The sequence below is a fragment of the Scomber japonicus genome, chromosome 17 (assembly GCF_027409825.1).
Source record: "Scomber japonicus isolate fScoJap1 chromosome 17, fScoJap1.pri, whole genome shotgun sequence".
NCBI lineage: Eukaryota > Metazoa > Chordata > Actinopteri > Scombriformes > Scombridae > Scomber > Scomber japonicus.
The window spans coordinates 22,335,126-22,359,468 of record NC_070594.1 but is presented as its reverse complement, the minus strand read 5'-3'; the positions used below and the strand labels follow the sequence as shown (position 1 = coordinate 22,359,468).

Here is a 24,343-nt window from a genome sequence, read left to right as displayed (position 1 = left end):
TGAAATCAGCTTTTATGAACTCTTGCTGCAAAAGATGAATGATAGAAAAGGCATTGTGGAACCAGTTTGTAGCAGTGGGACCACTAAGCTTTACAATGCAATTAATCTCACACTTTGAGTTCATTCTCAAAACAGGAACTGCATGCCTGTATCATGTGGGGGAACATTTCAAAGACTGATAGTCTGTGTGATTCTCCTGGAAAACACCTTTGGGAAATCTCTCGAATGGAAAGACATGGTGCAGGTGGGACGCCTGCTTGGTGTGAATGGGTCTTGCGTTGGATGATCTATATACAGCACCACCTCAGTTTTCAAAGAGAAAAACTGGACCTGTAAGATTACACTGTATCTGTGTAATGATGTGCCACAGGCTGTCAAAGCTGCAAACTCTTGATTTCCCAGGTGAAAAAACAATCTTTTACTCAGCAGCATGATTGAAATGATGTCTTGTGGTTGTTAGGTTTCCTTATTTTTACTATTCTCACTGGTTGTTGTTGGTTAGATTAGGTTACAGTGAGTGCAACGACCAGCAGTACTCCACATCCATACAGTGGCAGACTGAACACTGCCCCATTCTGCTACATAGCAAGTATAGCTCCACTGAAATTAGATTTTTTTAAACTTAAAATGTACACTCGTTCTTAATGTGTGGACAGTCCAAAATGTGTATCTTAGTTTTTCTCCCTTCTTCACTAGCCCAATATATACATATACTCCGAGTTTATTTTTGACTTTGATTTCATTCATTTGATTGATTGATTGATTTTTTTTTTGATGAACACACATTTTCTGCTCGCCTTTTTTCATAGAAATAATAGTAATGATGATAATAATAATAGGAATACTTATAAAACCTGTATGTCTGCATCTTATTAAGTTGTTGATGTCTATTATAGATGGAGTTAGTGTATATCTGTGTATCTAGATGTTTACTCTGCTTCGGATCTCTTTCGTGATGCTACTCTCTACAGGTGCTAATCCAATGAATATAGTATAAATGTATGACATAGTGAGTTTGTGTGTGTATCCTGATAATGCTTCTCAACATTCATGTTTTTCTAAGCAGACTATTCTGCATATTGTAGCCAACATCAGTGTCTTTTGATGCATGATGAATGTATGTATGTACATGCACATTTCTTACCGTGTCGCCTCTATTCTGTGCCAGTTCCCATCAGAGATGATGTGATGTGGGTATTCAACCTTCCCTATGCCTGAACCCACATCCCAAAGGAAATTCACCTTCCCCTTGCGCATCTCCAAGGCCAAGAAATCAAGCTGAGACACAAAGAAGACAAAATCCTGAATATTCCATTTTTGGAATTTGATATAATGCACAATGTTGCTTTTGGGAGGTCAACATGTCAACTGAATGCACCTGAAAGGAGAGAGGAATACCTGAGTGAGATGGCAAAACAATGAGACAGAAGATTGATCTGTTTCATTTGGGGACTGTTTTACTGTATCCTGAGCAATTTATCTATCTGTGCTGTTTGCATTCATTTAGACATCTTATTAAACTTGCATTGAAATTTGCCTACACTGTAATAAGATCCCATATAAAAAAGTTTCAATTAAGGTTTTAATTCAGGGAAGACATGCACTGATGACCACACAAATCTCAACCAGATCAGACATCACCAGACATCAGAGACACCTCTGGTCACCAGGTATAAATGATAAAATGTTCATTTTAAGCTTTATTTTAATATCAACACTATAGTTGTACTGTAAAAAAAAAAATGATGATATGACAGAAGAAATGGTGAATGAGTGAAGAGGGGAGCAATTTCAGACTCTCAGCTCTGGTCTGTTCTGAGGGTACAAAGTCTCAGGTTCTCACCATCTGTCTCCATAAGGGGATTTTCACAGTATCTTGCTGTATTTTGATTAATAGTCTTATGTATGAGCCAAAAAATTAATAAGAGAATTTTCGAGCATATGCTCTCATCTGGATTCCGTCTCAGAAGTACACACTCACACACACATCATTATTATTCATATAGTATTAAGCACAATTAGAGATTATAAGGGAGTCACATTTGAAGACACAAATGACACAGACACACATACACACACATAAGTACACACACTTATCTTTCTAGTCTCTCCAGGGTAATGGTGATTATTCATTAGCGTAGATCACAGGGCAGCATCGTTATTATTCAACTAGCATTACACACTATTAGTGAAATGTTGAGGTGCGCACACACACAAATACACACACACACACACATCAAGCATTACTATTCATGTGGAATTCTTCACTATTAGAGAATATAAGTGAGCATGCACATGCATGCACGCTCAAGTCTTTCCAGTCAGATGAAGCAAAGCAGTGATTTCTCAGGGGAAATCAGGCTAAAGCAGATAGCAACATAAACTTGTTGCTAATTGCTGCTGCTTGTTACGACACACACACACACACACACACACACACACACACATACCTGCCCACCCATAAACACACTTTGGGATTATCAGTGGTACCTTAACACAGCAATGTGGTATGTTTATAGGGGTATTAGTGAGTATGTGTCAAGAAGTATTAATTATTCTCATATTAGACAAATCACTCTGGGAGTAGGCAGTGCATGTGTGTGTGGTTAAGCGACAGAGAGGGGAGCGTAAGGGTGTGTTTCTCTCTGTGCATGTAAACTTATGTGTACTATATGTCTACATGTCTAAATGCAGACATTTTTAAGTATGATAAATGCTACACCATTTACAGTATAGTACCTCAATAATATATTAAATATGATAAATGCTTTAATATAAAACACCTAAAATATTTAACTGTCAACTGTATTTTTTATTTTGTCTGCAATAATACCAGAGTTGTTCATGTTACTAATGCAGATTGTACACACCCTCAAACAACAGGAGCAGCTCTTTCTTCCCCCTAGGAATGCTGGTCAACAAGACATCCGTGAGATTTCCAAACTTCTCATTTATCAGACCATACTGTACACAACATCCTACAAACAGCAATGATAGCAATAAGAAAAAAGCCCTCGCCTCCTGCATGGCCACTAAACCAGACCACCGACCCTGCAACCTTTGACCGTTCTCCAAGTGCTAGCAACATGGAAAGACCAATTCACATCGCAGTGTGAGCTGATGGCACATCTTGGATAAATATCTCCTACCGCTGGCTATCATAACTCACATCTAAGAACCAGTCACCCACAGAGACTGGCTAGGGGCGACTTTAATCTATGAATTCTGATTTTGGGACTCAAATAACAAACCAAAGAACTGAAGATCACTGGGTAAAATAGCATCAAAGCAGCAGACAGCTTGCAAGTGATCACCGACAACAACATGGAGAACCAAGACTTGCTGCACAACATGGCATACCTCAGTTACACACACACACACACACACGCCCACAAATGGCATAGACCTCTGCCATTTTCAGTCAGGCTAAAACTCTATGGACAATTAATTAGTAGTGTGTGTCGCAATATGTACCTTCTTTAGTAAGTATTCCACTGCCTTTAAGCCAGGAAGTGTATCACTAACACAAGTCCATCATCTTTGATAATACTAACACAATGTTTAGTATCATTCTGCTTGTTTTATTTGCTGAAAACACTAAATCTACTATCCATAATGCATGTTTATAAATTATACAGCATTCAGGAGTTAAACCCGCCTGCCCTCAGACAGCAGGGGACTGATTTTGCCCCTGTCTCAGAACTCTGCAATCCCATTGATTGGCAAGGAGTATCTTCTGGGTGGGCAGACTAAAGCTTTATAATAGTCTCTTATCTGAGAAACCATGCTTTTCTTTTCTTTCCTTTTTGGCTGGTTGAATCGATGAGAGTTGTGAAAATTCGGGTCTGAAAAGGCTATTCGAAACCATGCTTTTCACCGGTTGAATGGTGCCTGTCTGAGGTTGAATGAAAGAGCATGTGGAAGTGAAAGCCTGTAGTTGGAAGTCAAGAAAATATTAGTTGTAACCGAGCTAGTCGGAAAAGGCTAGCTGGAAAATGTGAGTCATGAATAAACAAGAACGACTGGAAGAGACTAAACCAGACGCTCTCCTCCGATGGGAACTTTTGCCAAACCCGGACCAACTAAGTTATTCATCATTTCGAATTCGAGACTCCAGCTCCTTGACCCAGCATATCCAGTTCCACTCACTGCGGGAAGCCACCCCAGGGAGCAAGCAAGTATTTCTACAAAATCCCCATTAACTTGCTTCAAGGCTGGCGCTTTCATAATTGGTAACTTTAATTGGCAATTCAGAAATAAGCTACTGTACCGTTAATTTGACTTGCTGCTTCTCAGGTAGCAGTCATCTCATCAGTCTATCAGGTCTCTCATAACAACTACACAATAGATAACTCCGCATCATTTATTTCAATCATTCACCCGCCCCCCTCTCACCCCCCCCCCCCCCCCCCCCGTGTCTTGTTTGTAATTGTAGTGTTTAGTAGTTGTAGCTGCAGTATTAATAATAAATGTGTGTTCTTGTGTTTGCATCTCAGTCACATAACCTTAAAAGACCTACTCCTTCACAATATCATAATTATAATTAATAACAATCATAATTCTAATAGACTTCTCTTGTGTGGCTGTTGCTATTAAGGGAAACTATTTCCTTATTATTACACAAACTCTGATATAAGTAATGTTGGCGCTCAATACTTTCATATTTGAGTCATGCACAATAATAATTCATATTTCTCCCTTTGAATCATAATAAGTGCACAGATTCCTACAGCATTAACAGTATAGACAAAATATACATATACATGACATATTTTTGCTAGAGCCATAAAGACATATTAGTTGCCCAAACAGACTTAATGAGCAGTCAAGTGTTAACGTGGAGCAATGCATTATTATCATGGAAATGCACACTGTTGAAAATGTGAATGAGAATAAATATATCTAATTATACCTTTGGGTTGCAGTGTAAATGATAAATAACAAGCAGAAACAGTTCTGGCTGGAGCTTCTTAATCTGTGGGGACCAACTTCTACCTCTTTTGGGATATTTTTGCATTATTTAGGTTTATTTATGTGAACAATGCTGATTTGTGGATTAAGATTATGGTGAAATTTAACCCCATACAGTAGCATTTCTGGTTATAGTTAGGTTTAAAATAAGTCTCCAGCAAATAACTATAATGTCCAAGTATTTTCATTGTGTGTGAGTGTTTCTTCTCAGCCTTAAACATTCAGTATTGGACTGACCATTCATATTGTCCAAGGACATATCCACTAATGTAGTTTTGACAGTGGCAGGCCTATAGTTGATTGTGTGTATTTGTGCCAATTTCTGCTCTATATACTGTACAGTGAGTATATGGTGTACTTACAAATTTGGCTGATCCCAGGTAGAAGAGCAGGTTATCAGGTGTGGAGGTTTTGACGTGAAGGATGATGTGGTTGTACCCCCCGTCTTTGATATCAGGGCGGTAACTACGGAGACACTCCCCACCTGACCCTGAAGACACTGATACTTTGATCTAAAAAGAAGGACAAAGACAAATGATGACAGTTCGATCATGCATACAGTATCTTGCACCACATATTCATGTATGCACTTGTATCTTATGTCGTTAAACCCAGTAAAATAACTGACTTTTTTTGTAGAGGATAATACAACCACTGAAATTTTAAAATAATTTATGTTGTATTTGTATTTTATTTGTATAATAGATTTCACTCACATTTTAGGTGGAGATTGACATAAATGTTAAATATTTAATTCAAAATTCAAAGCTGGAAAAATGCTTTTTTTTCATAGAAATACATTTGTTGTTTTTATCTTTAATTTTAAGTGAGTAGTTGTCTTGCATCACCTTAAATTTAACAAAATGAACCAACCAAAAAGTACATCATGTTGATATTATAATCAGACCAATTACTGTAGCTTACCTTTGTTTTGTTTTTTATAACAAAGACAATTACACCAGAGAGGCTTCACACTAAATTAAAAGTTCAACCACTACACCACTAGACAACAATACTAAATACATTCTAATGTTATACAAATAAATTCACAGGTATTTGATTATTAAACCATGGTAAATGACTGCAAAAACTACTGTTTCAGGGCACACACTTAAACTCTACTTGAAAAATGCTCTGAAGGACAGTTGTACATGTTGATTTGTTAACTCACTGAGTTAGCTTGTTTCCTGGCTTGGTTGATCAGTTCCTTGATTTGTGAGATGTTTCGCTTCAAATTATCCTGCAGCTTTTTGATTGGCTCCAGCTTTTTGCACAGCCTATCAGCTTCATCCTCTAAATCTTTTACTTTGGCTCCTGCAGCATGGACTGAGGAGAGAGATAAAGTACAGCAGTGATACAGAACCAGTACAGTAGTTGTTATCGTCGACCCTATATATTATAGCCCAGAGAGCGTGGAGAGCCGGCGCATAAAGAGCGAGGAGAGGATGAGAAATTATGGCAGCTGAGGAAATCACTGATATTACTCAAGGAAGGAGGAGAAATATAGAGGAAAAGCGAGAAGGATAGGAAAGCCAGTAAGAGCCAAACAAATTAGTGTTGCTCTGCATTCAAAGAGAAGCTTTTCTACATGATTTTATATATATATATAAATATCATACAGGCTTGAAAATGGAGGAAGACAGAAAGACTAATCCATGCTTTGCAATGCACAGAGCGCTCATGCTCCAGCAGAGCAGAGTCATTATTAGGAGCAACTACTGTATACATTATAGCTATTAGAGATGGTGATTAAATTAATAGGTGATGCTCCAATACTGTTGTTGAAATCTGATTATACTGTAAGCCCCTCCAAGAAAATGACACTAACACTAATACTGTATCATGATACAGTTTAAGTGATAATTTTATAATACTTCAATTATTTAGTACAGCAAATCTAAAAATGTCTAAAAGTACATATTGGCAAACATTACTCTCAACATTACTTAGTAATTGCAACATGGTATTGGTGCATCACTTAGAATAATAATAAGTGCTTTTATTGAGGTTAGTGAAATATACATACTTATAGCTGTGGGGATTGAAAAATGGGAGACAAAGAGAAAAATATCAGATCTTGGTTAATGTGGTCATAATTTACCAATTTATGTGATTCAGACAATTACTTAGTATTTACAAAAAGGAAAATCATTAAGGTAAGACAGCCTTAGTTTCTATATTTCAATAGGTAATGGGTTTCATGGGATTGTTGATAATTTGCTTAAGGAAATGCACACATAGGAGCTAGATTATAATTCAAGTAAGTAAAGGAAAGGCACAAAATAGGAAACAGTTTTGTTAAACAAAAGTAGTTTGTTAGCCAAAAAATGTTGTGTATTAAAACATATTTAGAGTGCAGTAACAATTCTTATAGCTTTTTCTATTCCTTAATACACAACTTCCATCAAAAGGGAGTAACATTGAAAAAAAAAAACCTTTAACTACACCGATCCAAAACCATTTTTATGCCTCTTCTCCAACTCATCTGTTTTACTACTATATAAATAGGTAATAGGAAAGCACTTACTGTTTTTCTCTGGGTCTTGGATCATCTGATTGGCTGCATTGACAGTGTCCTCCAGCTCGCTGTAGTTCCTCTGGATGCCTTGGAGTTGCAGGTTCAAATCCCCGAGGCGCTCCAGGACGTCTATGGCCGTGGCATTTGCTTCAGCTGCTACAAGCTTTGTGGCTGCTAGTTTAACTGCTGTATCTGTGAAGTAATGAAATGACCAAAAACACAAAAGCTAAAGAAACTACATATGTTAATCACTAGTATGACATTATTAATTGTGGAATGATAGTTTGTTTGTTTTTTAATTGTATGATTTCGTTACGTATTCGGGTAATATTATATGCTGATGGAGCATATTTTAATAAATGTTTATTGTGGAATTGATCATCTCTTAACCTGAGATGATGATACATTGTAAGATTTTGTATTGATGCTTTTGCCTTGTTTTGAGGATGTGGAGTGGGAGGTAAAACAGACAAAAAAGTTGGATTCCAGTTCAGACTTGAAAGCAGGACATGAGTAATATGACTTTTCATTTGAAACAATTTAGAACTGACACTGCAATTGAAACAGTAGCTACTCACAGCTGTAAAAACAAATCACAACATTACAGGAATACATTTGTACCTTTTCTAACTTTTAAAATATTCAGTTCGAAGTCACAGTTTGACTACCGGACCACTGTTTGAAAATGATTCTGCATAACTTCATTTTACTGCAAAATGGGAATATGTATTACTTTCTTGTATATTAACTACCAAAACAGAGTACAATGCATAGTATTATATAATGTTGTTGATATAAGTATGAAATGAGGGATATATCTTCAGTTTTAGTTTTTTTTCTGTTGTATATCTAATCTGGGATGCTATAAACAAGACTATGAAGCTGACTCCTTGTAGTATAGAGAGTATATAGTGTGGATGGATGGAAGGAGGTGAGTCACTTCTTCATCTCACTAAAACCTTGTCTTTATTGGGCTTTTCACCCCTGCCTCAGGGACAACTCTCTGCTCCCCCTTTATTATTGCAGGATTTGTCTTGCAGATGCTATGAATACCAAACTTGTTTTGAAACATCATATGGTTTAGAGCTGATTTTAGTGGCTAACACTGAAATCGTAATGCTCACACTGGTGGATAACCGTTGCACTCAAACAACAAAATGTGATCGCGAGGTTGAGTAAATTCTGTAGAGATGAGCGCATTAATCTTGTGGCCTGTAGCAATCTGACCCACTGTGACTTGTTAAAGGTGTAATAACTCACAGGGGTTAAATTCACAGGGATTTGAACTGAAAATGAAAATAGTTAACTTCTGGGTCTCATCCATTTACAGTTTGTAGTAGTTACATTTTACCGTTAGCTGCGCGTTGATCCCGATGCAATCATGTGTATCACTTCGGTTCAGCAACCTCCCTATCACTGCACTGCATTTCTCTGTGTCTCTGTGCGTATCTGTGAGTACTGACATGTGTCAAGTTGAGTTTACCAGAGCAACTGACCTCTATCCGTGCGCTGATATTGATCCATTCTCACTTTATCTCTCTCATGCACACGCTCACACACACACACACACACACACACACACACACACACACACACACACACACACACACACACACACACACACACACACACACACACACAGACACAAACACTCTGTATTTGTGCTTTCATACCATTGGGGATAGCGTTGAGGGTTGCCATGGTTCCGTTGACAGATTTCAGCAGGTCTTTGGTTTTGTCTCTCGCTGCTTTCACTCTGCCCTTCAGCCCGGCCACACTATCTGAATTCTCTACACACACACACACACACACACACACACACACAAAGTCAATGATGATGATGTTTCGGTGCCTACTAATAAAAACTCTTCCGTTACTTCTCTAATGAAGAAGAGTGACTGACATGAAGGCATATCAGCCAGAAGAAGAGTGATACCGACAACGATAAAACTTAATGTGTGTTTATACTGTAAATACATTATACACTGTAATCCATTAATCCATTACAGTTCCTTTTACACAATTACTAGGTTGCATATATCTTTGTACTGTCTATATCTCATACAGACCAGATCCTCCACTGGACACTATGGGTACTACTCTCCTCCAATCACAAGCATGTATTCATCCACTGAACTTTCTATAAATGTAGACACTAGCCAGCCAATCAGGATGCACCAGCCCGAATAACTGGGCTCCACATGTATTCTGGTAGGCACATCCTGATTGGCCGGAAACATTTATACAAAGTTCGGTCGGGGACTACGTGTGTGATTGGAGGAAAGTAGTACCCATAGAGTCTACTGGAGGGCTCCACCTGTGCTTATAGTTAAGTGCTTAAAATGTTGTAACTTTTGTTCTATACAGTATATGCATATATTGTACAGTATATACACATACAGTAAACTTACAGTACCTTTCACATCATATTGAAGTTGGTTAGCTTGGTTCAGCAGTTCATGACTCTTCTGAAGAGCACCTTGAGCTTCTTCCCTCATTGGGACCTGTAAACCTGAAGCCTACACACACACACACACACACACACACAGTGTTAAATCTGTGACTTCACTTATCTTCACCAAAAATGCCCCTGGAAAAACTTGGATCCCACACATGCATTAAATACCTTTGGTCATACATAAAAAGGTGCAGTAATCTGCATACTACCTTTCTGTAAGATCAAAGCACGACTACTTTGCATTGCTAAATGATATTCTAAGAAAGGAATTCAACTTATATCTTTATTTCTTAGCCTTCATTTACATTAACTCCTATATTATTTTTGCCCTTAGACCCTTACTTGTCAAAGAAAAAGAAAAAAAGACAAGAAAGAAAAAACACAGGTGAAAAAATGCAAACGAGGACCATGAGTCAAAAGGAAAAAGGTAAAATATTGGCCAAAAAATAAAAAATAAATGAAATGGCACAGAAGAAAAATGAAAAAGAACAAAAAATACAAAAAGAAGAGTAAAGGAAAATCAAAGACAAGAAATGCAACCAAGAAAAAAGTGGAAAAATGGGTAGAAGAGAAAATGAATACAACAAAAAAAAGGAGAGGAAGAGGGAGATTTCAGGTGTGTGGCCATGGTAGTGAAAGAGAGAGAGGGATAAAAAAGAAGGGAAGAGAGGGACAGAGATGTGCTTTGATCTCTCAGCCATAACTAATGGAGAGCGCAAGCTTACATTACTGTTACTGCATGCAAGACACAAACACACACACACAACCATGAGCACACACACACCCCACCTCTTATGCTGAGAGTACTAGCTAGAATGCTTGTACTTGTTACAGTATGTGTTCAATACCTTTATGACCGTGCAAAACACTTAACTGTGAGCTAGACTAAATACAGTATAAAGATATCTGTAGTCAATATTTAATGCTTTTTAAAATCGTGCAATAGAGAGTGCAGTGAAAAAATTGAAAGGGAGACTAATAGAGGCCAGGATGTGTGTCTCATAATGAATTGATAACACAGCAAAAAACAACCGGATACTTTTAAAATTAAAACCTGAAGAAAAACAGCTACTTTGACTAGAAATAGGAAGTAGTTATTTGAATTTTGATATGCGTGTCCTCTTACCAGTACTAGTGCTTCATGAGCCGTCTGTCTGGCTGCTTTTGCCTCTTTCTCTGCTGCATCAACATTTGCTTTAATGTTACTATAAGCCTTGAAGGCAGCTGTTGCATTGAAGGAGAGATTCTTAGCTTCAGCCAAAATACTAAGAGAAGAGAGAGAGAGGAGAAGACCAAAGAAACAACAGTTATCACGTGATTGTCAGGTTCTCAGTATTTTTCTCAAATGTCTTCGTTAGCATCTCAGCTGTTGTCTTTATCAAAACAATGAAATGAATTGAACAGTGAATTGAAAAACTGAAAAAGATTGACATATGTCTATTTCACATCCTAAGAACCCAGTATAATTTCCTAAAACTGCTTTTTTTGTATCATTCAGCAAAGGTTTGATATTAGTCCTTCATAAAACGACTATACGCGATTTTAAAAAATGTCAATGTAATGTGTTTCTACTGCATCTACCCATCCAAAAGGGCGGCAGAGTCATTCAGCTGCTTGGCGTGTTCCTCTGCATTGTGCACGTGATTGGCCAGGCTGCCATCACTCAAACCATCGGTGAGGCGTGTGACTTTTTCATCCAGCTGGTCATGAAGAGGATTGAGTTCATTTCCCATCTCCTCCAAGTCCTACAGAAAGAGAGAGAAAAAACAGATTGAGTAGACCGGCTCATTCAAATAACTTTCTGTTTTAGTATTCACATCTGTGGTTAGATCCTAACTTATTTCTAATACTTGAGTTTGTACTTCTGGATTTCCTGCCAATAAAGCTACTTAAACTGAACAAAGAAAGAAGCATATGCAGAGACCTAAACCAAATACAGCTCCTAATCTCACTTCTGTGCCTATTCATTCATTCATTGATCTCAGACAAGCTGAGGCTGTGTTACGTGTTTGTTATGCAGGTCTCTACAAGGCAACGTTTTTAGCACCTCTAGCTCCTTGTTGATGTTGTCAGAAAGCTGGTTTGCTTCGCCCAGTAGACGTTCTCCTTCTCCGAGGACCTCCTGTGCTTCCTGTTTCACCCCGTTAACTGCAGAACGCTTCCTCTGCAAGAAAACATACCATATGAGCCATATGTTGCAACATATGAACATACATGTGTCTTATGCATGTTTAACAATATTTCAAGGAGGTTGTGGAAAATTGCTTATTTCACATTGAACATTCGTGTCCAAAGCTGCCTTTCCACTATTTGGGAACTGAAACCTTTTGACAGTATGAGGCAATCTGAAATTATGTGATGGTATTTTCATAATAATACTTGAATGCCAAAGATATACAATAGTATCAGAGTGTGTGGAAGTTGCAGTGTTTTTGCTTAGCTTGCTTAAGTCAAATCTAAATTGAAACACTGGTTCTTAAAATAATTACACAGCAGTTATTCAGTAAAAAAAAAAAACTATTTATGTAAAAAGAAAACAATAAAAGCAGTTAAAGACACACAATTAGCAATCTGATTCAATGATTTGAACTCAGTTTTACCCTTAGTGTGAACCTATTCCATTCTTTCACTTTCTTCACTGCACAAAGCTACTCTTCACAGAGCAAAAGACTGCAGGGTCAGGGAAAGATAAAGACAGATATAGAGAAGGAGTGCACTGTAATGTGTGAGCGATCACTGCACAATGCTTCCTTTAGGACATGTATAATAATCTTGGCGATAAATGCTTGTTGTTTTGCTCTGTTAGGAATCTGTGCTGCCTGTAAGCTTTTCCTGATGATGAATCACATGCAGAGGGCTTAAAAGGAAACTGAAGATAGGCTGAGTCAGAGATGAATAGATAGTGACATTTTTCACTCTCAAGGATTCTTTGAGTTTTTAGGTCCAAAACCAAAAGTCTTTGTAATGAGGCATGGGCTCAATACTCCCAAAGTAATCTATTATGCCACAACTGTTACTACAATGTTTAGCATCAAGGCTCTGCACTTCTTCTCACAGGAAACAATTTGTATATAAGAAAACGTTCACAGATGTCATCAAGTCATGATTGCCTGGCTGTTTTCTTTTGTACTTGAACAGAGTTTGGACATAACATTAACATGTCGTGTTCAGGCGACAGAAAATGGACCAATCAAACAGCTCATTGGATGTGCAAGGCCACAGCATGGGCTCCTCTGTGAGCCTTTGCCACCTACTGTTACCAATAACACCCATAACAGTTCCCATATATGCACAGAGGAAAATGAAAACATCTACATGATGAGGTGATAGGACATGTGAACAGCAGCAGTGATGATGTAGAGATGCTTACAATGAGAAGCGTAACAACAACTCACACAACACAAATATGTTAGAGTAGAAGCATGTCTTTGGTTGGTGCCCTACACAAGACAGCTGATGTTACTCCTTTAAATGACTTAGTACAACTTGCAAATTATTTAGCTCAAAAACAGTCCTGACTCTCCCTATCACAAAAGCACAACATCTCTGGTTCTATTGCGTGCTGACCTTTGTTGCATGTCATTTCTCTAGCACTGTTTCTTGTCTCTCTCTACAACTTTCAACTGTCAAATGAAGGCAACAACAGAAAAAATATCATCTTCAAAAAAAAAAAAAGAACTGCAGCATATGAGTTATTGGATTTCTTGACCATCAATATTGTTTTCTTTTGCACGTTAATATTACAAAGTGAAATTTAATATGTTTACCATTCATCAACTATGGCAGCTCAGTTTGTGATTTTGACATGTAATGTAATAATTAGAGGGAGTAAAATAAATAATAAATTATCTTTTGCTTGTCAAAGTAAAATTATAACATAATGACCAAGTGTGAGTACTAAATCTTTTATATAGTAGCACACTGCACATACTTGGGAAAACAGTGACCATGAGAATTGAAATGATTTTGCCTTGAGGCATATTGCTTTTTGACTGTGAAAGCTTGTCAAATCTGCATCAGGACGTGTGTATAGCTATGTGTCAGTGTGTGTTTCTGTACCTCCAAAGCTGTGAGGTTAGCTTGGTTTTGTTCAGCCAGTGAGCCGGCCTGCCTCGTCTTTCCCTGGGCAGTGTGAAGTAGATCCTGGGCCTCCTGGAGTTTCCCCTCATGGTCAGAGAGCTTCCCTTTTATCTTGGGAAGCAGATGAGAAAGCGTTCAGTTAATGTAATTCATTTAGGGCATGTCGAAGAAAAAAAAGAGTAAAGTTTTAAGTTATAAATACCTCTGCTTTCAGGTCTTCTGTGGCCTGATGGGGATCACCAAACATTCTCTTCACTTTCTGATACAACTCCTCTGCTAGGCTGGAAGTAGAAGGAGGAGAGGTATTAGACTATTCACATTTACAATTTTGGTCACTTAAAAACAGTGCTATCAATAGTTTACAAGAGTGGAATAGTGGAATAAGTTGGTACCAGTGAATGCAACAACTTAAGAGGAGAGGAAAGTTATTATGATGCATGACAAAGCCTCTGCTAGAGCAAAGACAATAATCACTCCTTATGAGTGAATGTTGAAATGCTAGAATGAAATTGCCGATTTTCTTGTATTGACTCCCCAGGCAAAGTTAGATTAAATTGTGACAGTGTAAAACATTTCAAATATCGCCACGATGATGATGTGTGTGTGTGTGTGTGTGTTTGCATGTGAGTGGGTGGGCAGGTAAAGCAACATGGGCTAATGTGTACTGCAGCATATTCTACACAATAACTAAAACTTGACCACTGCAGACAACAGCCTCGTCGGTTTGTGTGTGTGTGTGTGTGTGTGTGTGTGTGTGTGTGTGTGTGTGTGTGTGTGTGTGTGTGTGTGTGTGTGTGTGTGTCTCTGATGAAGCCACAATGCAACAAATACACAGGCAATACAACAATGCAAAGAGTTCAGGAACAACAAAAAGGATCTTTAAACAGTCATCAAGCACTGCTAAATTGGCTTTTCATCAATCATTTGCAACTTTACTATGCTTTTCTCATGCTAATTATATTTCTGACAGCCTATTAACATGTTATAGATTATTTTGTGAATGTAAAATATGTTCAGTGTTCACATTTAACACCTAGACTCTGACTTCATCACCCCCCACATTAGAACAAACAGCTCAGCAGTGACTGGGTAGATAATATTCTCCCCCTTAGGGAAGCATATACAGACTTAGAGCCTACAGGTGGTTTATTGGGTAAAGGTGAGGCAATATGATAGTTTTTAGGAGGGCAGAATAGCAGCACAGAGTGAGAAAAGCCACTGATGGCTTAAGTACGCTGTTATAAAAATGGTACAAGGATGTGATGCAGCAAAAAAGAATATCCCTTGTGAGTGTAGTGAGGGACTGAGGGCATTTGTAATGGAGCCTTTACTTCATTCCAAATGTTCTTATTAATGTATACTTCAATTTCACTTTAATTTTTTAAAAGCCCTCTCACTTTGGACGTATTTAAAACAGTTTAATAACCGTATGTTTACTGTAGTGTCCCTTAATGAGTCTTATTTTTCACCTTCAGCATTAATTAAGACAACAAGGATCTAGTGTCCTCCAGTTGACATCACTCAGAGGACAATTTCACACAGTTCTGGGGATATATGCAAGGTAATGATTGGATTTGATTAAAGTTTAATGAACCCTCTGGGGAATAGCAAGAAAAGAGAATATAACTAAGTAAAAAACAAACAGGAGGGATATGTAGCCATTAGATAGACAATAGATAGAGATAAAGTATATGAATTAAACATTACATTGGAAGCATGTATGCACCGTTTTCAGACTAATGGCATGTAAAATGTGTAATATGGAGAGTTTCAAATAGCAACTGTGCTTAAGTTGTTTTGTCATGTTGTTGAATCATTCCTTTTGTATTTGTTGATGCTTGTGTTTGTCTCTGCTGCTCTGAGTCACATAATCGCCCGCAGTCTGACAGAGAAGTCATTCAGTGGCAGGGGTAATTTCTCTTTGTCTTTCTTTTTCTTTTACTCTCTCCCACGACAACTGTCTGTCCATCTGTCAGTGGTTCTCCTCTCCCTGTGTGACTTTCCTTCTTGCTGCACTCTCTTTGTACCTTCATGTCTCTCTCTGTTTCTCCCCCTACGGCGATACTTTTAATTAACTCATTGACCTCGTCAACATTCTCTGCTCAAAGAGACAGACAGAGATAGAGAGTGAGAGAGACAAAGGAGGGATGAAGAGAGTAGATTACTAATTTAATCAAAATTCGTTGAGAGAAGAATAAGTGAGAGCGACAGAGCCGGAAACAGTCACAGCATGAGCAGAAAGTCGTGGCTTTAGGATATGTAGCAATCAGATGTCTGTTCAATGCAAACTATTTGTCTCTTATGTGTCATGTGTCAACAGAAATGAATAAAAAAATAAAATCCCAGTTGTTTTGCATGACTTACTAAAAATCACATGTGCAGCATTGACTTTAAAATGCAACCAGTCTGCAAACCATGATGTGTGGTGTTATGCTGTACAAGGTAGTTTCATTTCTATATAGTTTTCAATTTAACCAGACTCTTAAACTGCTTGAAGAGGCAATGATAATGTAACTTTAAGCAAGTTTTAAGAGATTGGTTTAAAAAAAAAAAAGCGTAGTTAGGAAGCTATAGTATAGTATGTATAGTTGGAATATGTAGGGCTACTTAAATGTGTCATTTTGTCAGTGTAAACATGTCTCTAATAAGAAGGTGTGACTGAAATGTAGATGAATTGGTGGATTTTCTGTATATTCTGTCGTCTTCCTGCTATTCCTTCTCTCTGCAAGTTCATTGAAAGATAGTTTAGTGGAGGAACATTCTGCAGAACAACAAACAAGAAAGTGGGGATGAATCCCAGCAGGGACAAAGGCAATCTACAGACACACAGGGTGAATACATTAGCATACAGGTAAGAATGAAAAAAAACAAAAACAACAGGCAGGTGAAATAGTACGCTTCCTCGAAAACAGTGTAAGAAATAGAGTTTTGGTCAAATCAACCAAAAAAAGGAAAGTAAATATGAAGAAATCCAAAAACTTAACGACTCCAAAAAAGAGAAACACATACCTCAAAACACTAAATCTCAGTTTTCTCTGCCTACAAATACGCCAAAACTTTCAGTCAGGTCATCAATGAAAATGATGAAATGTGTGAGACAGAGACTATGCTGTTTGCTAAATTTCCTCAAAATTGGTGTTATTGTAGTGTGTGGGAGAAAGAAACATGACCTGTGTGTGTGCATATGCATGCTTGTGTGTTCATTTCTGTTCATACCCCAACTCCTCATCGGCAATGCTCTTCTTCCCTCCCAGCTGTCGTTTTCTCATCTCGGCTAGCATGGCCTGGATCTCCTCCTTCATCTCCTTCAGGCTTTTGTCTGGAGTTCCATCTCTCCGTGAGAGTGTCTGGTTCAACTCAGCAGCCTTCAACTGGAGGTCTGTAAACCAGTGACGTGCGGTGAGGTTCATGTCTGGTGAGGCACTGACTTCATCACAATCAGATTTACAAACATATGAACCCTACAGAGTAGCTTATTCACCATTTGATTGGCAGCAGTTAACAGGTTATGTTTAAAATCTCATATCAGCTTTCTTTACACATACAAACTGTAGCACACAAAAAAACGTTATTATGGTCTTACCTTTACTTACTTATCTTACTTACTTTACTTGCCGACTAGCTCACTGTAGTTGTAGCATAGACTGTATGAGTTGTAGTTTACTGTCACTTATTCTGCAGCTAATGAGTCGTAATAAGAATCACTGGGATCAGGAGCGCCCCCTGCCATGAGGCCGGAGAACTGCGTGCCTCACTTAGTGACTTTTTGCAGCCGTTTTATGCTGCTCAGCATACGAAACTCTCTACAAACACTGTACATTATATCATCAGCTAAACTATGGAAATTTAGTTCATATAGTAAAAGTGTTTGAACATGTTAATAGCGACATACAGAGAGACAGCTGTACAGCTGTACCGTCTCACTGCATAGCATGCCAGCGCAGTAAACCGAGTCATTGCGCAATCCATGGTGAGGCTCGCCTCGCTGCTGCCTCACTGCGCGTCTCTTTTCAGTGTTTGATCAGTACATGTGAAAATTCAGCGATTTTGAATTAAAAATAATCCGAAACTGGTAAAGTTAGATAGAAAATAACGTTATAGTGCAAATCACTGGACAAATATAACCATTTATTATTTTTTTCATTTTTAAGTCTTTTTCCATGATAACAGGTGAGGCACGGCCTCACCTGCCTCCCCTGACCGCACGTCACTGCTGTAAACAGAGATGCACAGAGAAAATGCTGTGAAGTAACTACAAGCACTGAAGTTGTACACTGAACAATGAGAGAAAATTTTGATTCCAGCATCTGTTCAAGCATTGATGGAAAACATTGGTAGGACTTAATCAGGATTTATCCACTGTGAAAATTAGAGAAAATTTTAGGTATAAAAAGTGTCTTTGCCATGATTTCATTTTTAATTTAGTAGCATTGATAGATTAGCTCTACATACAGCTGCATTAATAAGAGTTTTGGGGCACGTGGAGGTTGAAGAACTTCAAAATCTGCCAGAGACACATGGTGTAAAATATTAACACTGTTGAACCTGTTCTCATATTGATGCTTTGTCACGTATGAGACGCATCAGGCTTTCAGCTAACTCCAATGTAAATGCACCTGCTTCATTATTAGATACCATGAGACCGATGACTTTTATATAAGGTGACATTTTCCTTGTTTTAAGGAGGTGGAGAGGGTGGATGGCTACAGGTGGCAACAAGTGAACTTAGCTGCAGGAGACCATTGTTCACTTCAACAGCATGAGTCAGAACTAAGACTCTTGAACAGTTTAAAGACCCCTTTCTTTTTAACTTGACCACTCAACCAATCTGGCAATCACCATATAACATTAACATTAATATGTGCGCATAGTATGGACTGCCAGTAGACACAGTGGAACATTAGAATGAATTTGGACGAAATGAAAACAGTATTCACTTTTCTTTCAGCTGTGGTTTAGTGTTCAGCATATCTTGGGCTTTCTCTAACAGATGTTTAACTTTCTCCACTAGTCACCAACTGAAACGTTTGGAACAATATCGCTATTATTATTTCTATACCTACAAATATTGTACAAAGATGTAAAAACAGTCAGCAGACATTCAGGCCTGATGGACAATCTGTCTGTGTGCTATACCCTGGCATGTTCATGGCACAAACAGAGAAAAAGATAGAATCACACCATTTGATCTTTTACTCATTTACAGACAGACACATGCTGCGAGTTACACACACACACACACACACACACACACACACACACACACACACATCTGTTAACACCATTCAAAGCCAGAGATTTTGGCAGACTCTATGCTTGTCCTTCTTTTATCAAATTAAAGGCAGTGAAATCTCAAACCAATCAATGATGAAACTGCTCTAAAACACTCCAAGGCTCATTTGAATAAAACTCAAAATGTTGGAACTTAATGAGGAGTTTGTGTGTGTGTGTGTGTGTGTGTGTGTGTGTGTGTGTGTGTGTGTGTGTGTGTGTGTTTGTTTATGCAAGACAGAGGAGAGAAAAAAAAAAGAGTGTGTTGTGCATATCCGTTACATGTTTGTGTGTGTGTGCGGCATGTGTCTGTGATGATGTTCTCTCTCATTTGAAATATAAACGTGATATGATTAAAGAAAGCTGAAACTTTAATGGTGTGTGTGTGTGTGAACATTTGTAGGTGTGTGGGTGGGTGGTCCTCAGCCTGTGTGTGTGTGTGTGTGTGTGTGTGTGTGTGTGTGTGGTTGTGGCAATGCAGCATTTCCTCTCATTTGAAATGTAAACATGATGTGATTAGAGCCAAGACAGAACTAAAGCCGTCATGCTAATGAACAGCTGTACTGCATGTGTAGAAGTATGTGCACGTTGTACTTGTACTTGTGCAAATGTGTGTGAGTGTCTGCAAAAGTCTGTGGATGTGTGTGTCACCGCCATATAATTACATAGTGGGATTTAAAAGCCAATTAAACACTTAAAACGTGGATGGAATCATATTATGGTATGTAGTAAACATGGGCACACACACTGAGGAAAGTGTGTACAGTATTTTCTTGCCTCATTATGTGCAAGCGTGTGTGTCTGTGTATGACTGTGCATGTGTGTACAGTTGTATGAATGTGTGCACATCTGCATCAGTGTGTGTGTATATGGTGTGTAATTGCGTGTGTGTTGGTGATAGCCACTAATTAAGTCTCTAATTGCTACACTCAATCATCCAGTGAGCCACAACGCACACTCCTTTTCCTCTTTCACACACACACACACACACACACACACACACACACGGACGTTGACGCACACACACACACACACACACACACACATACATAAATACACACAACCATAATCACACTGTAATTAGGCAGAGGGCCAGAGAGCTAAGAGCAAAAACAAGAAGAGGACAGTTTCATCACAGCCAGTCAGAATGTGTTGGTTTGGTAACTTTCTTTTCATCCCAGAAACCATAAAAAATAATTATGGTAATGAAAATAAGTGATTATTTGGACTGCATGGTATTACATAGTGCACATTTGTTTTTACAGCATCAGTGTAGGAGAGGTAGGCTTATTTAAATATACATGTATAGCTGGGAGCTGCTGAGCCTAACCAGGAGCAGTCAAGTCCGACTGACATTTAATCATCCGTTTTTGCAGTCAAAAATAATGTGATTTCATTCAAAGACCAAAACCTGCATCTAAGTGCTTTTTAATGTTTCAGCTGAGCAACAAGCTAGCTGTCTTTTTAAACTGTCAATGTTAATTTGGTGGCTAGTTCAACAAATTGAGGTGCAAGATAAGACTTGTTCACGATTGTAAAATACATAAGACTTTAGCTTTAAAGCTAATGTGTGTTGTCTAGTATCTGTTGTGTAGCAGGATGCTATCAGGCTCAGTGTGACTGTCTGCTATGCAAGTGATGGAACGCCATGTTATCACTATATTCAAGATTAATTGAAAATATAGTCTTCAGCATATTAAAGTCTCCAGGTATTTAAGCAGAGAGGGCGGAGTATTTAATCGGAATAATGTAAAACTATAAAGTTCATTACTCAGAGAATTGATTTACAGAACAGATAAGTATTCTGTAGTAGACAAAAAAACCCTCAAGTGCTATGCTCCAGAGCACTTTAAGAATATTACAGTAACTGTGAGTAAGTGACTTGTCATTGAATGTCCTCTTAAGGCAGGGAGCTTCAAGAGTGAGTCCTCACTAGATTTTGGAAGGAGCAAAAACATAGCTGCACTGAACCTCTGGCCACACTGAACACACAGTCACAGCTGTACATCACTGGTGCACAGGAGGTGGAAAAAAAACATGTCACCACCAGTTGGCAGGGCAAGCCTGGATACATCATACAAAATAACTTTTGCCACACAATTTTTTAAGTCTTGTCTGGCAGAAGGGAGCAGAATTTGTATCAGAATTGGAGCACAAGCACTACATTTGGTGGACACTAAGGACTGTAAGCTCTGCAGAATGAGCTGGTGTCATAAGAGGGAGTTACTACTAGAGAGCTGTGGTTCTGTACTTAAACCTACAGATGAACTGGATTAAAACATAGTTCTCTCTCCTGATACATTGCACTATTTACCATTACCATATATTCCCTTTTTTCAAAATGGTTTGTGGTGTTCAAAAGAGACACTGCTGCCTTGTTTTATATGGTGAGCCATTTACACAGCTGAAGAAAAGCTTGACCAACCGCAGCACAAAATGGTTGGAATGACCTGCGAGGTGGCATACCTGACTGAAGATGCTGAAAAGAAAGCTCGAACAGAAGAAAGTGCGCAAGTCTTGTCCGATGTAAAAAAAAAAAAAAAAAAAAAAAAAAAAAGGCACTTAGGTTTCACATGGAAGGACAGTGATGGCCTGTAATCACTGCACAAAACACTGAAACCACCACCAGCCTTGACTGATACCGTTATCAGTGGAGCGTATATGTAAGAGCTGTGAGTGACCGAGGTGTCGCAAGAGAAATACACATAACAAGCTGGTCACACAGGCATTGATGTAGGGGCGGAGGGGAGGGAGGGACTGCAGCTGCACTGGCAAAAGGATACTGAAGATGAAGAGTGCAGTTATCTGCTAGTTACACGTGCAGATAACTCAGAGAGACAAGTCCTCTGCCAGTATAAAGCACCTGTTCTGCCTCGAGCATAACATTTTGCTATGATAAAACCTTATGTGGGAACGTTGTTTTCTCCTGTATAGTGGGACAGAATTAAAACCCAAAGCAGTGGATAGATGTCTGATATATATAACCACACAAAAGCACTAAAGCGTGACAAACCTTTACATGTGTGCAAATGGAGATTACACTGTAAGGCCTTGAAAATACCTTAAATATGAATTCATTCATTTACTACTGTCTTTATTGATTTATTATTAAAGGTACACTATGGAATTTCTGATCTTTAGTAGCTCTAGTGAGTCCTTGTTTTGTTTGTGTATTGGACGTGCAAAAAGGAGGCAACTATCCCAACTTACTCATGACCCGCCCTCTTATCACACTACGTGGGCACTACCACCCAACACTTGCAAACTACTTGCTAACATAATATATAGAAATGGAGTCGCTGCATCGTATTATCATAGTTAGCAGGTGACTTTTTATCACCATAGTTAGCAATGCCGCAGCCTGCTGGATGCGGTTTTATTGTTCAAGCAACACTTAGCACCAGCAGCTGGCATTGTGCGCTGGCAGCTGGTAGTTGGATGTCAGCCATCAGCTTTTGTGTTTGAGCTTAAGCTAAGTTTTCCATTAGTGAGCTAACGAGGAAGCATAAAGGTGTTTTGGTTATGTCAGTTTTAACACACTTTTCTTCAAAGCAGTGCTTAAAAGAAATAAGGAATACATGCTATAAACAACACGGCCTCTGTTATGTTGATTTTTTAGTAGCACTTGACTAGTTTTGACAGTAATAATTCCACTATCATAGCTTTTGTTTTGCATCCACTTAAGCATGCTAATATGTGTAAAGATGCTATGTGTGCATCTAATAACAGTCTTTTTTTTAATATATTCTTGCAGAATAAATAATCACTTTACTCACCTTTTCATATTCTTTACTATATCCTATCATCTCTAATGTAATAATGGCAATTTCCCACAGAGACCTCTTACATTTAATATAATGTAATGCAATATTCTCTAATGACAAATGAAACTAGTGAGACAGCAGACAGATAAATACAGAAATCCCAGTTGGCAGGATGCAGAGGCAGTTAATGGAGGCGAGGTGGTGTTCATTTCTGCTACCTTTAGCTCCCAGCAGTGTATCCCTGATGAACTGCTCCAGGTCCTCAGCTCGTTTATGAATCCTGTCAGCATCATCTTCAACCTGCTCTCCATCAGCAGACACCTTAGTGGCCTACACACACACACACACACACACACACACACACACACACACACAAACACATGACTGTTATAAAACAATAAACATGGTAAATAAGTGAAGATATTATTGACATTCTGTCAAACAAAGGAAGGGAAAAGATGGAGGTATACATTCCTAGATGTACAGGAATGAAAACACAATGAAGGTCTTACATACACATATGTACTGTTATTCTTGTGCGCCCAAAAACACAAAGATAAATGAATTATTGACAAAAAAAAGAGAAAAAAACACAACTACACACATTAACACACACACACACACACACACACAAGATGATCTGGGAATAGTAGAGATGGATAAATTGTTGACAGATAGGAAAGTAAACCCGAACACACTCATTTTAACAAACGCGCTCTCTCTCTCTCTCTCACACACACACACACACACACAGAAACATGTTTTAGCTTGTGTGTGTGTGTGTATGTGTGTTGGTGAGAGAGCAAGAGCAAGAGCAAGAGCAAGAGAGAGAGAGAGAGAGAGAGAGCGAGAGAGAGAGCGAGAGAGAGAGAGAGAGAGAGAGAGAGAGAGAGAGAGAGAGAGAGAGAGAGAGAGAGAGTATGTGATGGGGTGTAGGTGATAGCATTGCTGTCAACAAATGTCAAGGTCCCAGTCCCTAAAAGGGTATAGCTTGACAGTGTGAATGTGAGTGTTAGTTTTTTTTCTCCATTTGGCATTTGTAGGTCTCCTTCACTCAAAAAGTGTTTATTTTTCTATTTGGTTAAGTCAGCTGTGTGTGCTGTGTGTTTGAAAACTATGAAATGAAAAATACAATACTTGCATTCTGACATAGAACTGCTTTTGGGTGTTTACTGAAAATTAAAATGATTTATTTCAAATACTATCCGGAACCGCTCAACTAAGCAAAAGGTCAAGAAGTAACTGTTATTAAGATGTCTCATTGGAAACACAAATGGCTCT

At 38.4% G+C, this 24,343-nt stretch overlaps 1 protein-coding gene across 1 annotated transcript in view; it reads right to left on the bottom strand.

Moving 5' to 3' along the window:
* lama2 (laminin, alpha 2) overlaps positions 1–24,343 on the bottom strand; it is a 147,283-nt gene that overhangs the window by 23,741 nt on the left and 99,199 nt on the right. Inside the window, exons 39-52 of the mRNA XM_053336719.1 lie at positions 23,281–23,392; positions 17,244–17,406; positions 14,230–14,308; positions 14,007–14,138; positions 11,995–12,111; positions 11,529–11,692; positions 11,074–11,212; positions 9,906–10,008; positions 9,163–9,279; positions 7,499–7,681; positions 6,998–7,003; positions 6,143–6,297; positions 5,334–5,483; positions 1,145–1,278 (exon numbers count right to left, since the gene is read on the bottom strand). Of these exons, the coding sequence (XP_053192694.1) occupies positions 1,145–1,278; positions 5,334–5,483; positions 6,143–6,297; positions 6,998–7,003; positions 7,499–7,681; positions 9,163–9,279; positions 9,906–10,008; positions 11,074–11,212; positions 11,529–11,692; positions 11,995–12,111; positions 14,007–14,138; positions 14,230–14,308; positions 17,244–17,406; positions 23,281–23,392 (1,754 nt within the window). The remainder of the gene's footprint in view (positions 1–1,144; positions 1,279–5,333; positions 5,484–6,142; positions 6,298–6,997; positions 7,004–7,498; positions 7,682–9,162; positions 9,280–9,905; positions 10,009–11,073; positions 11,213–11,528; positions 11,693–11,994; positions 12,112–14,006; positions 14,139–14,229; positions 14,309–17,243; positions 17,407–23,280; positions 23,393–24,343) is intronic.